This window comes from Kryptolebias marmoratus, linkage group LG18 (genome assembly GCF_001649575.2).
Source record: "Kryptolebias marmoratus isolate JLee-2015 linkage group LG18, ASM164957v2, whole genome shotgun sequence".
In the NCBI taxonomy this organism is placed as follows: domain Eukaryota; kingdom Metazoa; phylum Chordata; class Actinopteri; order Cyprinodontiformes; family Rivulidae; genus Kryptolebias; species Kryptolebias marmoratus.
Window position 1 is genome coordinate 5849679 of NC_051447.1, and position 19947 is coordinate 5869625.

General features: G+C 40.9%; 1 protein-coding gene across 6 annotated transcripts in view; it reads right to left on the reverse strand.

Annotated features, from left to right (window-relative positions):
* celf2 (cugbp, Elav-like family member 2) overlaps nt 1–19947 on the reverse strand; it is a 247913-nt gene that overhangs the window by 17122 nt on the left and 210844 nt on the right. For all 6 annotated transcript variants that reach the window (XM_037981133.1, XM_037981132.1, XM_037981131.1 and 3 more), the window contains 3 exons: nt 18172–18251; nt 7036–7197; nt 4660–4723 (listed from right to left, as the gene is read on the reverse strand). In XM_037981133.1, coding sequence (XP_037837061.1) covers nt 4660–4723; nt 7036–7197; nt 18172–18251 — 306 coding nt within the window. The remainder of the gene's footprint in view (nt 1–4659; nt 4724–7035; nt 7198–18171; nt 18252–19947) is intronic.

Genomic DNA, 19947 nt, shown 5'->3' on the forward strand with positions numbered 1-19947 from the left:
TTTTTTTTTTTTTTCTTATTTTCTTCTTCAGACAACTCAAAAAAAAAAAAATCTTAGCAAAAAAATAAAGAGTCTGTAGAGTGTGAAGGTAAACACTACAGCAACTGAATTCACTAATAAGTCCCAAACGGGCCCGAATCAGTAAGAGCAGCTGTTGTAGTGTTTAGTCCTGGTGCGTTTCTCAGAGGCAGAGCTGCTCAGGAGGCAGACATAATCACAGTGATTTAGTTAAACTTAAGTTTCTCTCTTTCAACAGCGTGAAAGTAAAGCCCAGCGGAGAGGCCTCAAACACTACAAGAGGAAACAAACCATCCTTGAGCAGTTCTAAAGGCTTTCTAACCTCTTATAACGTTTTAAAACTTTAACTGCAGCCTTTTAGCTCGAATATTTGCTCCTTGCAACAACAATAAAAATGCTCATTAAATCAAGGCCTTTATATTTATATGAGTGGGTCATGACTGGAGCCGGACTGATTATAATTTATTATCAGGATTTTGGGTTTCAGAGAAGACACTTTTGCTTTAGAGCGACACGAAGAAAAAAGATCATTAGCTTTTTAATCTACCAAACACATTTACACATCCTCTTTGTTGTTGATGGCAAACATTACCTGTGTATTATTTAACAAAACAATTTTCTTTTTAATCCTTAATGTACCTGTGGGAGGCATTTAAAGTGATAGATTGGCAGAAAACGTTTGTATCTTTTCAAGTACTAAATCATTAAATCACAATAAAAGTGTTTTTGTTACATTGAAATGAAAACAACTGTATCTTCTACCCAGTGGGCCACACTGCATGTTTTACAGTAGCCTAAAACCAATTTCATTTTAGTCGCAATCTGCAATTTGGCCACTAGATTGTGCAATTTTTTAACATGTTCAGAAATGGGGTTTTCGCCACATTGAATTACTATTGCTTTATAATTCACATGTTAGTAAATCAGTGATAAAATTTTACATAATTGTGAATTCAAAAGTTGAAAAAGCAAGAAAAACATGTTTTGAAAGTCACTTCTACGAGTTTTCTATGTTCACAAAAGCAATTTTGGATTTAAATGATCTAATTTTTTTATTATAATAGGGTTTCCTACAATAAAAGGAGATAAAACAATCATGAAAGTTTATTTAGGCAGCATTTAAAAATGCAAGTATTGTATTGAGTTAGACATAAAACAAAAAGTTATTTCGGCTCAAGCACAATTTTTATCATGTTTTATTTGAAGTCAAAATATTTATTTTAATATATATATGTGTCTATATATATATATGTGTCTATATATATATATATATATATATATATATATATATATATATATATATATATATATATATATATGCTTTAATCAAGTTATTAAATAAAAAGAAAGTTTTTCATACAGTATTTCTACATTAGCCCAGAAGGGAACACTACTTTTTTTTTTAATTGCAATCTGAAACTCGGTCACTAGAGGGAGCAAATTCTCCTTTTAACGTGTCAAATCAAGTTTTGACCAAGAGATTCATTGTTCAAAACCGGTAACGTCGTCAGTCAGGCTCCAGCGTGTGATGTGAAATGATTTAAACTCCTCACTGCATTTAAAGAGTCCTGCAGGCTCAGAGCTCCTCGCTGTTAATCTTCTCTCTGACATTAGCATACGGGCCTGTACTTAAGAATAATTAATGACTTCATGCCAACACCTAAACGATAGCGAAGCAGAGGCTATAAAACACCGCCTGTGAGTACAACCCCCAACCTTTCACCTTCCTGCCGTGAACGTGTGTGTGTGTGTGTGTGGGGTGCGCTGCACATCTCGAGGAATCCGTGTAAAAGCTCCGACGGCGAACAGAATTTAAGAACCAGAGCAGAACTTTCCACAGAGAGGCTTTTTTTTTCCTGATTCATGAGCTCGTTAAAGTTGAAAGGGTGGCACATGTAAGGTGTCGTATATACAGTCTGGGTGTATATACATGGAAACACACACACACACGCACACACACAGAGAAGGACACGCACAAACATGACACGGTGAAGAAGATCCGTCTTGTTAGACGCCGATATCCTTCACTCAGACAACCGAACTGAACGATGACAACAGATGGCTGGATTCTTCACTTGGATTCACAGTTCTGATTGGTTAATTAAATGTACAAAAAAAAAAAAAAAAGAAAAAAAAAAAACAGAACGAGGCTGCCAGCTTTTAGACATCTGATCCCGTTTCGTGGAGTCGCTTCAGGCGTGTGCGAGCGCCACCGAAGAGTTTCGGGGCGGAACGACAACATGTGCGACTTTCTTTATCCGCCGCCGCCAATCGTGTTTTCAGGGGCGACTCTTCTTTCTTTCCAATTTTCTGTCATACATCAAAAGCTGAAAATGGATTTCTATTTCCACGCCAGGCAGGAATAAAAACAGCCGTCACTCTCTCTATCAAATGGCGCGAGCACACGTTCAGAGCTCCGGCTAATTCGGGCTGGGGGGGCCTTTTATTTACAGGGCCAGACGACGGCGCGAACGAGTGGGGAGACGTGCCGTTTCAGTCCCGCGGGAAGGTTCTGTTCACACCTTTTTGTTGCAGCTTGGAAAGATTTTCTTGACTTTATTTTGGGCGCGGGATTGGGAAAGTGACAGAAACAGAGCTGACGGGTGTGTTTCCGAGGCACATAAACGGTCATTTCGAAGCATTGAGGCGACATCGTTTGATTTCTATTTCCGTCCTTCCAGTCCTCTCCTCCATGACTCCTTGTACTTTCCTTCTTTTCACAAATCTTGAAGTGCCTTAATTTGGCGTTTCTCTCCCGCTGTTTTCCACCTTTTTTCCCCTCATTGTCTTTTCCTTCCTGTTTTTGTTGTTTCCAAATTGTCCCCTTTTCTTCCCTTCACACGTCATTATTTACACCCAGCGGCCGCGTTTGCTCGTCTTTATTTTCACTCCCCTCTTTCTTCCTGTCCTATTTATTCCCTTACTTTTCTCCATTTTGCATTTATTTCTTCTCGCCTGCATTGCCTTATCTGTTGTCCCCCTCCCTTTTTCCTTCCATCCCATGCTCCTCTCAGTCCCTTTCTTTTTCAATTTCATTTCTATCAACATTCCTCTCCTCCCAGACTCTTTCCTTGTCCATTCCTTTCCCTTTTCTGGGCCTGAGCTGATGGCTAAAACAACTACAGAAATCCTGTCCATCTTTCTCTATGAATGCAACCCCCCCCCCCCATCCAGCTCTTGCTTGCGTTTGTCATCCATCTCCCTCATTGAGTTCACATTTTCACAACAGTTGCAAGGAGAAAAGGAGCAGGCAGGAGGGGAAAGAAAGGAAGAAAACAACCGCGTTAGAGAGGAGCGAAGCGCGGGAGATGACGAGACGAGCGCGTCGGAGTATCTGGGCCGTGCAGATGGTGCGTGCAGCGGGTCATCATGCGGACACATATGTGCGCGAGCGCCGCAGCAGCCTGCCGTCGGCTGCGTCTAATTGAACGCTCGCTGGCGTCACCGCAGCTCCTCGTGCTAAAGACTGGGACCAGATGTCATTCAGCTGTCTCCCGTCTCCTGCCAATCACCAACGCTCGCTGGTGCAGATGGAGGAGCAGCAGACTCAAGACACCCCTTCGCTTCTGCCCCCCCACCCCCAAGATTCTGTTTGCCAGTGGGGAGGAATCTAAAGCGCCACCGCGGGGAAAGTGGGAGGCGGCGCGGCTTAAGGGAACGGGACAGAAAAGAGGAGGTTACATCACTTTTTGAAAAAAAAAAACCCCAAAACAAAACAAAACAAAAAAAACCCAACACACCTCCCAACAGGCTCAGGTCCCTGGATTCAGTTGTTCTCGTGTGAACTTAACAGAAAGCAGAGAAATGCAGAGGAGAGCAGATGACGAAGAGCAAAAGAGGTTGAGGTAAGATGGAGGAGCTGTGATAGAGGTGAGGGAAAAAAATAATGAAAAAGAAAATAAAAAAGCTGCAAAATGAAGCTTAAAAAGAGAGAGGAGAGAGACGATAAGTCTGCACGAGCGAGCCGCGCAAAGTCTTAATTTTTAAGCTCTAAAACTATTATTTCTCAGAGTCGCTGATTTGATTGGGTTTAAAAGGAAATAAGGGGAACTTTCTGACACGCTTTGAGGCTTATTTCAAGAAAAGCAGAAGCTTCATTTCTTGGCTTTAAGAGCTCGGAAACTTTCCCTGACTTAATTCAGACCATGATCTTTCTCGCTTCATTTTTTGTTTCTGTTAACCTAAAGAGAAACAGGAAGTCACCGACAGCAGATGGCGCTACTCATCAGAGCAACACGTGCGCCGCCTTTTAGCAGTTTTATTTTATTACGTTTTTTGTTTTTTTTTTCTCCTGTACTCCCCTTTTCTTTTTCTTTCCTCCTTTTCTTGTGATTCATCCATCCCTGACAAAGCCTCAGCGCTACCGTTATACGCCCTGGGCACAACTCTTCTCTGGCCTCATTAAAAGATCAAGACAAATCTTAGCAACAGTTAATAAATCTTCAGGGCAACGATCTTTCTTTACTCCGCCACGCGAGTTCATCCGTTATGCTCTTTGGTCCCCTTTTAGAAGTCTGTGGGGGGAAAATAACATAAAAAAATAAAGAAATAAAATAAAATCACAGAGAGGTGGAACAAAGAGTCCGGAGCCGCGGTGGACTGAGGTTTGGAACAAGCCAGTGGACGGAGTTTTGGACTCACCGGCCATCTGCTGGATCCCGCTGAAGGCTCCGAGGTTACCGGAGGAGGCTGCCTGCTGAAGCAGCTAAACCGGGACACAAACAGGAGAGAAGGAAAAAACAGAGATATAGACAAAGCAACGTGAGCTGGGCGGCGACTGGAAGTTCGGCAGATGCCTCTCCAGTGCCGAGGAACTGAACTCACACCAGTGTGCTTTTCTGCATCGGCGCTCGATGAGTAAATGAGCTGCTAATATAGTTTGATCTCTCCTCTAAGCGAGCGCCGTTTGTATTCCTCCATGATTCTCCCCGACAACTTGTGCATGAAAGCTCTAATCTAGCTGACTAATTAGATTCCAAAACAAAATAGGAATACTGATGCTGTCAAAAACTCGTCCCGCAAAGACTCAAATTAACAGCAAATTAACATCTTGTTCATATTGTGAGGGTTTTTTTTTTCCCCTTTTTCTTTCTTTTTCTAGAACAGAGCTAATTTTTCCAAACAACTGAGATGAAACATTGAAACAACTAGATTAAAAACTTAATTAGCTAAACAAACAAAAAAAACACTTGCTTTTCTGTAATTTCCTCATCGAAATAATCAATATCCAGCCAGAGTACGGCTTCATTCCCATTGGGGCAAATCTAGATGTAAAGGTCTAGAATTTTGAAATAGGATGAAGTTTTGGTTCATAGTTTAGAGTCATAATATAAAATAAAAAAAGAGGAAGAGGATTTGAACTTTCACAATAAAAGAAGAGCCGTCCCAATTAACTCAATCTAATTTCCAGGAGAGCTTCGACTCAAATTGTTGATCAGATGTTTCCTGATTCTAACCACAACTTTAGAGCTGGTGGATGAAATCTGCAGATTTGATGACGTAATTAGGAGTTACTATATTGTAAGGGGTTTTTTGTGCTTTTTGTTTATGTAAGAATCAAGATAAAGTCCAATTAGTTCAGGACTAACCGTTAGCAAAGCAAATATTTGTCAAATTTTATTAATTTTTAAAATCCAAGTTGAGTTTTTTGCTGTTTTTCAGGCTAAAATTTGTAGCTATTTCTGCAGATATTCTATCTTACTATTTTAGGCTTTCTCTCTTATCAGCATAAAACTCGTTAGAGTTTAATAAAGTTGAATGAACTGTCACTCATTTAATCAATCAACATCGAACAGAGACAACGATAACAGAAAGAGTGATGACTAACAGCAAAGCTAACTATAAAACTTGGTTAAATTGGGCCAAAATTGCATGTAATACAAAAAATTATTTACTTTTGAATGATTTGCTTCAAACTAAACTTTGCTTGCCTGTGAGTGGTTACAAGAATAAGCTCCTGGTGCAATGTATGTTTTATTATTTATAGCTGCAGTAAAGATTTTCCTCCTGATCTCTGATGGTTTCAACAAATTTTTTAATAAAAATTCAATTTCAAATTTGAATTTGTTTTTTGGACAGCGCACAGGTCGAAAGCCTGCCTCTTTGATGGTATGGGGGTGCATTAATATATATATATATATATATATATATATATATATATATATATATATATATATATATATATATATATATATATATATATATATATATATATATATATATATCATTGGCATCAAATTGAATACGTTTTAGTACCGACTAGAAACCTATATCTATATGTTATTACTTATAATTTCTATTTCATTTCATGCAACAAGAAATAATTGTTTGACAGGATCTGTATGTTCTCATTTCCTTACGTTTCATCTGGTTTTATGGTGTTTTTTTTCAACCATTTATCCTTGTTTTTGCTTTTCTTTCCTGTTCTGCTTTACATCTTGTGTAAATCTGTAAAACCTGTTTTCTTTATTCGTAGATTTCTTTTAGCTTCAACACACTTGAGAAGAATTAAAAAGCGGTACAGCCTCCTGTTGGGCTCTGCAGAACCTCAGTGACCCGTCTATATAAACCAAAACATCTAAAACCTCCAAGATGATGTGCCTTAAAGATCAGAAGTGGTTTAATAGGAAATCCTCATCATTCTTTGCTTCAGTTGTTCTCCTAAAAGTGGCACATGAAGGCCACCTTTGTCCCCTGACACGCTTTTCTGATCTAGGTTTTTTATTTTGGTATTAGTAAGTCTGATTATTCCTATGTTTAGGTCGCTCCTTCCCATTTGTCATGAGACTGTATGGCTTCTATTTACTCTAATATGTTATTTTTAAAACATTCACTATAGAATTAAATCATCTGTGAGCTTTACGCTCAAATCAGACTTAATCTGCGCTCCGTAACTATGAGACGAGGAGCAACGGTTGGACTACGGAGGGAATTACGGGACGTTTTTGTTCTTTGGTTGGAGTTGCAATAAGGAGTAATAAAAAAAAAGGAGGTGGTCGACGTGGCGGTGGCTCTTACTGCCAGATACTGCGGAGTGAGGCCCCCCAGGCCCGTCAGGCTCCCCCAGGTGGTCGCACTGTTGAGCTGCTGCATCTGCTGCGCCAGCTGCTGCTGCAGACGCCGCTGCTCCTTGTCCTTCTGCGTGTCGGCGAACTTCACCACGATGGGGGACGAGCAGCCCTGCGGTCGGAGGACGAGAAGGGAAGCCGGATGAGAGGAGAACGACGCAAAACGTGGAAAAAGGAGAGAGAGAGAGGGAAAAAGGGAGGAGGAGGAGGCAGAAGGTGAAGTTCATACAGAGAAAGTAGCAAGAAAACATAACTAAAGAAAAAAATAATTTATGTTCTGTCATGTTTGGTCATAAAAACAAATGATTGAGAAAATACACCTGTATACAGCATCTAAACGTACATGAATCAGCTCACATTTCTGTTTAAACCAGATGTTTACATACACTACAAAAAGACTAAGAACCATTTTATTCACACTGTGTGACATTAAATCATTAAATTAAGTGACTGACATTAGTTGACAACATTTGAGTTAATTGGAGGAACACATATGGATACATTTTAAAGGCACGCTTCAAACACCCTGCTTCTTTGTGGGACATCATGGAAAAATAAAAATCAACCACAAAACTAAAGCAAACTAAAGCAAAAGACTTTGTGAAGATGCTGCTGAAGCTGGTCAGAGAGTCATTATCCACAGAGACAAAGAGCTTCATGTCCTGTGGTCGGATGAAACTAAAGTTGACTTGTTTGGCCATAATGACCGTCGTTACAATTGGAGGAAAAAGGGGGAAGCTTGAAGCCTGAGAACACCATCCCAACTGTGACGTACTGGGGTGGCAGCATCATGGTGTGGGAGTGTTTTGCTGCAGAATGAACTGATGCACTTCACTAAATAGATAACAAAGAACATTATGAGGAAATACTGAATCAACATCTGAAGACATCAGCCAGGAAGTTAAAGCTTGGCCACAAATGGGTCTTCAAATGGACAATGACCTGAAGCATGCTGACACATTAGATATAAAGTGGCTTAAAGGGAACAAAGTCAGTGTTTTGGAGGCCTGATCTAACTCACAAAGAAAATTTGGGGACAGAGTTGAAAAGGCAGCAAACCTGACTCAGTTCTGTCAGGAGGAATGGGACAGAATTCCAGCAAACTATTGGGAGAAGCTTGTAGAAAGAAACCCAAAATGTTTGCCCAAAGTCAGACAGTTTAAAGGCAACACTACCAAAGACTAAGAACTCTGAAGGAAGTAATTATTTGGGCATTTAACCAATAGAGATAATTTTGGGAGTAATAACTGACCTAAACCAGGAAAGGTTTAGTCTGATTTAATGTCTGACTGTGAGAAAAACACGATTGTGTCTTCTTATTCAGTGGACGTAAACACCAGGTTTCAACTGCAACTTCAGCAAAGAAGTCAAGAAAAAGTCCATTCTGAATGAAACAAGCCTTGTAACATTCCCATTCAGACACTAATACACACTCAGCGACACAGGACACGCACACAGTCGCTCAGGAAACTCCACTCTAAAGCCGACGGGCTTTCTTCTTTCCCCCCACAAGGGCTCGTTATCTCCGAGTCCAAAACGGTTTCACCAGACACCGATTTCCCGACTTCTCCAACTATTTCATCATCTCGCATGAAGTGAGACTTAATGTTAGCGTGTGTGTGTGGGGGGTGGGATGGGGGATAATAATAATAAAAAAAGAAGAGTGATTGGGATAACCAGAGGAAGAGTGGCAAGATTCAGAGATGTGAACAATCACCAGGAAGTGTGTCGAGTTTCTCTTTACTGTGAGTGTGAAAAAAGAAAATTAAAAAAAGAGGTAAAACAAACATCACATCAGACGTCCATCAGTTGCAAACAACCAGAAAAAGAGTCAAAAAAATTAGATTAAAAAAACGCAGTGCTCCCTGATGAAAGTTACAAAAAAAGCTGAAAGTGATAATCTGTCGCAACACACCATTACCCGCGCCGTGCAATCAAAGCTTAACTGGGGGCAAATCCAACGGAAAACAAAGGCAATCTGCCACAGGAGGATAAAAACCTTTTGATTGAAACATTTAGTTCGAGGCGAAGGAGAGAAGGGATTTGGCTACTTTTCAGATGCGCGCGCTGAGAGCGTGAGTGTGGAGCTCTCTTCAGCTGGAGATGGGATCTGTCTCCTCGATGAACCCAACATTTCTCCTGAAACGCACGCAGCCACAAGACGTGTCGGTTCAAAAGAGCGCAGCCATGAGGACGAGCTTGTTGCTTTTGCACGTCTCTAAGCGTCCACTGCGTTACATGCTGAGGAGCTGCACGTGAACGCGTCAGTTTTCTGGTTTCTGGGTTCAGTACAGTCAAAAAAGAATTGGATTTCGCTCAAAGAACGAGACGAAAACGGAACGATACGGTTTAAAAAGGCCTCATTTGTGATGTGCAGGCCGCGTAAGAAGCACGGAGAAGCAAGATAAAACAAAGATGGTCAAGCTGCTGCCCTGTCACTTCTTAACAGGACAGACAGACAAGAACGCAGAGCAGAAAGTAAGTCTCAGAGTCAGTTTGCAAACTATAAATCCAAATTCTGAACCCTAAGTGTCAGAACACCCGGTGATCGACACAAGGTTTATCAGAGGTATAAAAAGCTCCAAAGAGCCTTCACTTCCTGTTTTGAGAAGAATCCTCTGAGCTCGGGTACAGTGGAAGTCAATGAGAGTTTGAGGGTGCGCACGCTGCGCTCTGAAGGGGGTTTGAGAGAAAACCACAAGTCCTCCAGCAAAGAGAGACACACGGGGAGAAATAAGACAAAAATACCCAGGGTTTGATGTATAAATAGCACAAAGAGTGCAAAGTTTGGGAGTTTGTTTACAGAAATTTGGGAAAGACTGAACAGCTCAAAGGCTAGTGTGACAGCATTACGCCAACTCTGAGGGAAAACCTTTTAAACCATTGACTGTCAGAGTAAAAACCCTGAAATATATCAAAATGTTAGTTCAGCCGTTAAAAGTCTGACTTTCTGCGACCCGTTTAAACTTGGAGCGATGTTTCTGCGTCAAAGAGCTGCGAACAGAGCCGACTCGTTTGACTGATATCTCATCGCCGCACATCTGAAGATTTCCACAGCTTTTTTTGTTTTTGCAAATTTCGTGTCCAGCTTGCAGCGTACTGCCGCCAGAAGTCAGAGCGTTTGGATGAATTCTTCGTCCAGGTTTTTTCTAAAATTCAGGAGGAGCAGAGTTTTAAAAAAATGTGCTGAAACAAAGGAATAATGGACAAATAAAAATAAGGGTACTTTGATGGGTACGCACTGGGAAATGGATGTAAATTAAAACTATTATTACAAATAAAAATTATATTAAAAGTTATGTTTAAGATTAAAGTCTTTGTGTTTTTATATGTTTCTTCCAGCAACAGTCCGGAGAGTTAAAACTATATCCGGAATCTTTATCTGGATGTTTTTTTCCAGCTAAATTTGAACCTAAACACAGATCCGGATGCTGACACAGCAGCACGTCGCTCGTCTTAAGGCTGTCAAACACTCATGAAAGTCCACGGTAAAAATAAATCTCAACTGCAAAGCGAACCTGGCTATCATCGCTCTCCAACATGACATCAAAACTGCAGGCCGCCGTCGTCTGGAGCCAAAAATCGCACCATTTTATCTCCATGCAAATGGGAACTGTTAATTAAGATGGAAAGATACTAGAAAAAAAAGAAAAAGAACAAACTGGCGTTTATAGTATTTAGATTCTGCAGTCTGCGTCAGAATATGCAGAAACCGAGACAGTTCGGTCTGTTTGGACAGAAATGACTGCTCCAGATTTACTATAGGTGAGTTTGAAGGAAACTCCATTTGCATAAAAAGAAAATTAAGTAAAGAGGTACTACAGGGTACTTTTACAAATTGGTTGGAGAAGGTACTTAAACACGAGACTTGAGCCCAAAACCTCCTTTGGAAAAGAATGGTTTCCCATTCTTGCAGTTGTTCAATCAGTTTTATTCTAAGGCAGTTTAAGCATTTTAACTTCTAAGCTAAGATTTAAAAATATATATTAATTTAGGCCTAAAATACACCTCTGCTTTGCATTAACTAAGATTGACACTGAAGTATGGACTACTTCCTGCAGCTGATATTAGAGGTATTAAGATTGTTTTGTTAACGAGTGAAAGATGCAGCTTCTGCCCAACCTACACCACACTAGATGTTATTAAAAGCAGACATTTTTCTAAGCCGTTTCACCTTCTTGCCGACTCTCAAACAGAACGTTTGGTGTTTGGCTGGTTTTTGTTGCATCTATCTCGCCTGATCCTGATTTTTAATTTTGTTCTGAAACAACAGAGGAAACTGTAACACGTAGCAAAGAAAAATGAAAATATGACAAGAACTCCCAGAGAATGTTTAGCCAAGAGCTGCATTTTGATTTTTTGTCATTAATGTGAACGTTCTTGCCACCTAGTGGTGGATTGTAGGAGTGTTAGCATAATGTGGACAGACTTTACTCACTATAAACAAAAGATAAAAAACAAAAACAGTAAGTATAGTCAGAGGGAGAGCTCTGAATAACTTTACCAACTGACTTAGTTTTTTTATAAATGTTTTTTAATGTTACAAAATGTAGCTACTTTTAGTTTTTTTTAATTACACTTTTAGAGTGAATTTTGACCTAATTTTATTTAATATTCAGTGATAAGTGTTTTTCCTTTTTTTAAAAAGTGCTTCTTTATTTGCTGATGTACAAAACTTCAAGGTTTAAAACTTCTTTTTGTTTAACCCGTCCTGTACTGACCTCTGATGTTTCTTCCTTATTGGAGTTGTCGTTGGTCTCTTCATGTTATGATGATTATGGTTAAATTCCTTTAAAATCATCTGTTTTCAAAGTAGCTGTAGTTTTTTTGGTTTGTTTCTGTCTCCTGTGAAGCCCTTTGCGTTCCTCTCAACTGTAAGAAAAACGCTCTACAAATAAAGTTTGGTTGACTTGTGGTTCCAACGTTTGATTTCAACTTCATTGTTTAATTTACCATCATTTTCTAACTTTCCGCTAAGACCAACTAGGAACAAAAACCAATCTGTGAGATCTTTCATTTTTACGGCATACCTCTGCTCCCGGTGGGCCGGGACTCGACTTTATCAGCTGAACGAGCATGTCTGCCTGCCTGACAGCAGCTCGGCCATATTTACTCTGCATCGGTCTCCCTCTTTATTCTGGGCGCCGACAGATAAAGGAGAGGCGGCGGCGAGAGGAATGCAATCGAAGGAAGAGACTCCTCGATGGAGTCGGTTCCTCTTGAGACGGGAGCTCCACTTTCCCCTCCGCGGTTAAATATCTCATCACTCCGGCTGACACCCCGGGAGGATGGGGGTGGAGGCGGGGGAGTCGAAGCAGGTTTCTGTGGCCGATGTCGCTGGTTATTGATAGAAACTTCACAGATTCTCAGGTGATTGGCTTGAACGGACAAAAGTGGTGACTGAAACACAAATTCAAAGTTTTTTTTGTATATTTCACGGTTATTTCTGCAGAAATAATATGATACTCCTGCTGAAAATGCTACAGCTGTTGTTCAGTTCTGTGTAATGAGACGATGATGACAAGGTAAGGGTTTTTAGAAAAAAAAAAAAAAATTCCATTTTGGATTTGGCCCCCAGTTCCTCCAAACTGAAGATCCCCACTTGAAATGATCTGAACTGTCTCTTTAAACTTTTATCTTACTAGCCTGGGTTTAGCTAAAACAAACATCGCTGCACGGATGAAAGATTGTTACGACTTCGCAGTTAACAGAATAAATAGTCTCCAGAGAGTTTGTTCCAATTTTATGTCCTTGTTAAGTTCGGAATGAAACAAACTGATCAGGAAGTCTTCAGATTGTTGAGCTCTACATTCTCCTCTGCCCACTCCTCTGCTCGGTGCTTTTCTGTGACATTCTGGTCACAGGACAGAGAAGTAATTCTGCCAGAAGAGTTTTAAACTGTTTCACATGGCCATGTTCATCAACAAAATTCATTTCTTCTCGTTCTGGGGCAAAAAACTTGCAGAGAGCACAAAAAAAAACAACTTTTTGTTCAAACTCCCTTCAAGTCTTTACCAGGAATGCATTTAGAAATAAATTAAATTTAAAAAAAAACAACAGAATTTTTTGTTTTCTTGTGACAGAGGGAAGTCATAAAAGTGGTTCTCCGTGCAGTTTTGTATATTGAGAGAAAAATGTGCCAAAACTGAAAAGGATTTTTAATTAGGAAAAAGAAAAAAAAGTAAAGATTCAAACAGCTCCTGTGACTTTCTTAGAGTTTCTGAACAAATTCGCATTTTAACTACAGGAATGAATCATTAATTCGGATGAAATTCACTTTCTGAATTGTAAACTTTAAAAACTGTGAAAGGACAGGAAGAATCCCGATATCTTTTTTCTTTTGTTTGTTTTTTTGAGCCATTTCTAAAAACTGGATTAGTTTGCAGCTAATATATATATTTTTAAGGATCCTAAAAAAAATACAGCTGGTTGTAAATACAGTTCCTGCTGTTCACACTAAAGTTTTAAACAAACATATTCTGCGGATTGTCAGCGCTTGGAACATGTGATCGGGAGGAGTCTCAGCTACCACCACATCAAACTGTGGCTCAATATCCGTAAAACTAACTGAGCTGGAGCCATCTGTGGCAGCCATCTTGAAAGGTTACTTCAAAAGTGAATATGTTGTCGATGTACATCCCCTGATTATTTTCAGAAAGAGATATTTTGCTAACAGACAGACAGGTGTCAAAAATACCCGTTTAAATAAATGTGTTACACAGGGCCTCAGATAGCTCAACAAAAATGTGCTTTTTAATTAAATATCAGAGACAAAAGAGGTTATTTTTGATGCCGTTTCTCAGTCGCAAAGTTTCGAAACTTTCATGTTTTGAAAACAAAACAAAAAAAGACGAAATAAAGTTCAACAGAAAATTACTACGTCTCCTTTTTGATCAGCTTCCTGCTCCAACGTGACGTATGGACGCACACCTGCGCTGCATGTTTCAGCTTTGAGATCATCCCAGGCACAGGAGCGCGGAGCAAACGTATCCAATCTCTTACCAAGTTTGCTTTACGAAGTTTGTCGACTCTTTTAGGACTCTGAAACTCACCTTGTATTTTATATTTGACAGAGTAATAACACCCGTGATTGACAGGTGACCCTGAGTGGGCCGATGATGTGACAACCTGTGGTGCTGAAATGTTCTTGTGGCCACAGACATAATGAGGGACTTTAGCATCCAGATGAAGAATTATTAAACTGCTGCATGTGCAGACTGCCTACAACACAGCTGCTGTTGGATTTGACTTGCAGTTGAAAGACTTCCCGGCGTTCGTTTTTGCTAATAAATCCGATGCTAACTTCCCTTTTTAGGCACCGCGCCCCGTTTAGATGCACATTTCCTGGCTATATATAAGATGTGTTCTGTTTCCCTTAGGATTTTATTTCTCGAAAAGAGATAACGTGCTCTGAACTTCCCCCATCTCATTTATTTACCATCCAGACAGCCTTTTAAATGTCAGCTAACAGCAAAACCTGGAGGCTCAGGGATTCAGTGCGCAGAGTCTGAGCTCTGTCTGCGCGTTAACTTTAAACGCCGTTAATAAAAAAAAAACAACAAACAAAATAAGTCAAACTTGCCTGCATGAGGTAGACGAAGGTCCTTTGTTCGTCTGATTTTAAAGGAATCGACGTGAAGATTTAATATAATCTGTAAATTTTGTGATCAACTTTCCTTTTTTCTTATAAATGTTTTAATCAGTACTTCAACGTTTTATGATTACCAACCAGCTGAAGACAGCTGCAGGAAAACTGAGTCGAACCATAAAGCTTTAGAACAATCTCAATTAAAAACTATGCTACATACATTTTTTGTATTTTTAAATTTCGTCTGATTTCTGGAAATCATCAAGGACTCTCACTTGTTGCACGGCGCACACTGGGGTCCTGACCGTGTGCAGCCATGTTGGGGTGTGGTAGGTGGATATTTTGACCAGCTCCACATTTTTATAAACTGACCATCTGGTTTATGATTTGACTTTATCATTTCTTACACGATCCATGCACACATGCCTGAAGCATTGGGATCCAGCCCTCCTTTCTATTGTGGCTGTGAGGCATCTGATCCAGCTGCTCACAGCTGGAGGAAAGCCCCATTTATGCTGGATTATATATTTAAAATGGGTTCTTTGTAACGATGTCTGTTATGTGTCTACGACCCTGGTTCATCGTTTGAGTTTAGGAGCCTTTTTTGTGCCCGAGCCATTCATGGGTCAGAGTTCTAGTAAGTGGCTTAACAAACAAAAGCCCATTTTTCTAAAAAAAAAACAAAAAATGAAAATGAGCGACAAAGCAGAGAAAACCCTTCAGAAAGCATGACAAACTGTTCATAAAAAAAAACACTTTGAAAGATTACTTTTGGCTGCTTGAAAAGAAGAAAAAAACAAAGATGTTTAACCTATTCATAAAACACGCCTGTCCTCTTCATAGTGTTAGCTAGCAGGCCATGCGGCCACTTTTAGCCCGAGTTTTTGAAAATCCCAGCCTATTTTTGTGTGCATGGTTAGCTAAACTCTAACACTTAAAAAAATGCATACTAGAAAGTTAGAAACTTGTCAGAATGGAAAAGCACATTTTCGACACAACGGGGAAACATGCTGACACACAATCACAGCCGGCTGCTGGACAAAAACAAGGTTTAACAACCAAGTCCTCGTGATACATTCGAACAATTTGTTTTAAATTCCCATCCTGCTGGTGCAGAGATCCTCGGATCTGCACAACTTAGGAGCTGATGTAGCTTGGATAATAAAAACACAGACAGTTTGTGACTTTGTGAAGGGTGAATCCGGCCCTCAGTGTTCTTCAGCTCGAACCGTCTACGGCTCCTTCCGTTAAAAAGCTCCGGATCATCCAGCCTTGTATACACTGATTAATCTAATCCCATATTTTTCTTCCACCGTCACTCACTGCGTCTCCTTGTCTTCACTTCGGCTGACAGACGTGTTTGTCCGCAGTTTAAACGGACGCCACCGCGCTCCCTCTCGTGCTCTGTTTGAGCTGCACTTGAACGTTTCTCCCTTTTACAGGGGAGGGACTGCAATAAAGGCTGGATAATGTCACGTAGGCGATGATAATAGAAAAAAAATAAATAAATGAAAATGGCAGAAACAGGAATTAGCACCAGCGTAAGGCCGCACGGGTCGAGCTGAGCACTAAATGAGACATTACACAGGGAGTGAATAAGCACACATCAACACAAATGCAACACAATGAAGTCCCTCTTCTCTTTTTGTGTTTCTTTAGTTGGCCGATAGTGAATTACCCGTCTCGGTTATATCCACTTTCATTACTGCCTGACATTTAGTGTGTGAGGTGTGTGTGTGCGGGCCACAGTGTACCTGAATGTCACATCGTAATGAGAATGGATATGACAGTGACAGGGCCATCAATGAAAGGAGCGGCGGGGTTGCAGCCCCACCCACCCCGCCCCTCCTCGTCGTGACATGCGACGTGTACGTGACAGCGAATTCGCACGCAAACATCACATATACACAGCCTATCTGAGGCTGTGGGGTGCGACGGAGCCAAGACAATAACCAAAGTCTATTTACCAGACCTCATTCCCTCATTCGGACCCAAAGTAATTACTTTTAAATTGCAAAAACTGAGGAACATTAACAAACGGATGCGGCAATTTAGGGCTCCCTGAGGCTAGACAGCTTGTTTTCAAATGGAAATGAAGGTATTTTGCCATTGTCCACTGCAATATTGTTGTGTTATGGTTTGAGGCTTTTTTTCTTTTTCTTTTTTTTCCCCCTGCGTGTGATAAAAGCGAGGGACCCTGGCAGTGTTTACCAGGCCCATTGTTGCAGACGCCTGCTCAGAGCAAGGATAATTCGAGCTTAACGTCGTCGGAGGAGAATGTCACTCCTTCTGCTCAGGAAGACAGACACGTCGCTGCCGCTGCTTCTCAGCCACATAAATCAGCACTTCAATGATATCTGAGGTGTGACAACACAAATGGGAAAGGGAAAAAAAAACAACCCTCACATGAGCCCAGACCGACAGCAGGAAGGAGGAGCACGTGTTTTCACCGTGTCAGGGTCGCAGCACTTCAACAGCAGCCATGATTATCATGATCAGCTCTAATAAGGGGGCTCCAGGGGTGAACGCCACTCGTTCCCCTTTTCTTTAACACAGCCTGTTATTACCGCGTTTTTTTTGTTCCGTCTCTCTGACTCGCACTCGCCTCGAGATCACGAGATCCTTGAACCTCCACTTCTCCTCCTCCTCCCTTGGCAGCTCCATAGTCAACATTCTTTGTCCAACATGTCCTCTATCCCTCATCTGGTCGTGTCTGAACTATCTAAGCCTACGTTTCAAAATCAATCATCAGAGCAGGTCTAACTATCATCCTGTAGACTCATCTTTTCACTCCTGCAGCCGTCCTTTTGTCACAAACCTCCCCTGACACTCATCTTCGTCCAATCCACCTCTCCTATGCTCTTGTCTGTCGTTTTGGACGCTTGACCCCAGGTACTTAAACTCATTCGCCTTCAATAACTCTTCACACGCCTCCCTCTCATTCACAGACATTCGCTCATTCCTCTTCTCTCTGGGGCATGCCTCAACCTCTCCAGGCTCTCTTCCACCTGGTCACTACAGATCACAAGGTCATCTGCAAACATCATAGTTCATGGGAACACCTGCATCAATTCAACCTGTCTATCACCACAGCAAACAAGAAGGGGCTGATTCTTGTTGTAATCCCACCCCCACATTGTCATTTATACTGACACAAAAGATGTAAACAAGAAAAAAAAAACAATCTTTCATCATCTGAATGGCCTTTATAAACCCAATTGTGTATAGTGTGAGGTAGATTTTGCTTTAAAGCCAACCGTTTTGTAAATATTTTACAGCTCATTATGAACAGACTAATGGACATGTAATTAAATTAATGTGCCATATCTTTAACCGTCTAATGAGTTAAAGATTTTACACCCATGTAGAGGCATTCTGTATTATTAGACATGGAAATAGATCCAGCCTATTAAAAGGTATAAATTATGAGACAGCACATTTATAAAATAAAAGGAGCTAATGAGACAGAAAGCTGAAGAAAGGGCAAGAGTACCGTACCTCCATAGTCTGAGACTGGTGCATGGCTTTGATTGCATTCTGTGCCATGGCTCTGGTGGAAAACGTGACAAACGCACACCCTGTAAGGAGGGAGGAGGGAAGGGGGGAGGAGAGGATGGAAGGACAGTGGAAGGGAGGAAGGGGGGAAGGCAGAAGGGGCAGGAGGAGAAGGAGGAGAGGAAGACGAGAAAGAACAAAAACAAGACAAGAGGGTTGGACACGTCGTCGTTATAAAATAAAAGAAAAAAAAAAGAAAAAAGAAAACAAAACAACAAAAACAACAACAACAACAACAGATTGATACAGAGAACATCTCACAGGTGGACAACAGTGTTCTCAGTTGCTGTGGAAACCAACAGCTGGAAAACAAGCACAGCGTCATGACAACCACATCCTGGCCCCGCCCCCCTTGCAGTCCCACCACCTTACACACCCCCCCCCACCCCAAATTCACATTGACCACAAGACATCTGAGACATCAGAGCTTTGGCTTGGCGTTCCTCCACCTTTTTCTCCTCCTCACCTCTTTTCCTTTTTAGCCGGATTAGTCCTACCTGAATTCCCTCCTCTCAACAATGTACAGAAGTGCTAATTTGCATTAAAGCGATTGGAATTTATTCGAGCTATTGTGTGTCTGATTGGATGCCCATTTTCTCTCTTTTGTCGTGAGGAAAGAGATGTAGCGCAGACAATGTACCTGCAGGGGCCCACAGAGACGGGAATCAGAAAGAAAATCATATTAATTCAAATCCCCGCAGAGACGGGGAGACGAGGGGAGGCGTGGCCGGCCTCCTCCATGATTGTCGTCGCTTTTAGCCAATCAGTGACAGAGAGTTTTAGGGGGAGTTTGCTGTTTGCGGGTAAGAAGGGATGCAGGGTTGTGTTTGTCTGGCTGGTTAGGGAGTGATTAAAGCAGATAATGTGAGAAGTGCTCCAACAACACCCCAGGCTAATAATATGCTAACACACTCACCGAGCCATGTTAGCGCAGCCAGGCCTGAACCGATTGCACACATATAAACACAGACACACACACACATATACACACACAGGTTCAGGTTCAGCTGGCTGACTTGGCTACGGAGGAAACGACTTAAAGCCTGGGTCATCTGATAGATGTGAATGGGATGGAAGGCCAGAGAGGAAAAAGAAAGGAAATTGTGAATGTGGATAAAGCAGCAGAGAGGAAGAGCAGATGTGTAAAAGGAATAGATGCAATCTTTGTCCTTGTCCTCCTCTATCAGAAGCCACTGGTGGAACAAAGTGGATATACAGTTTCCAGCTGCTTACATGAACTTCAGAGATATCATTTAAAAAAAGAAGAAGAAAAATAATATTTTTAAAAGCTCATTACAGGATTTATAGTGATTTTTCTTGCAGAAAAGCTAGATAATATCATTTTGTGTAGGAGGATAGGAAATATTGAAATTAGATGTAGACCGATTGATCCATCTGCCGATTAATTAGGCCGATTTTTTGCCATATTTTCAATAACTAGCCATAGCAATTAAAAAGCAGGAACAGGTGGAACTATTAAAACAGCCAATATAACACTCATTGTCCAGTGCACTCCCCTCAACAGGGGTTCTTTTTTCATTACAACACTGACAGACCTAAATATTACGTTAACTTTGAAAAAAAAAACAACATACTGTCATATTTACCAGCAAAAATTGTAAGACCATAATTTTTACTTTTCAGAGCAGTGTATCTACAATAGGTTAGAGGAAAATTGCTACTTTTAGACAGAAAATATACACTTGGAACTGCATCAAC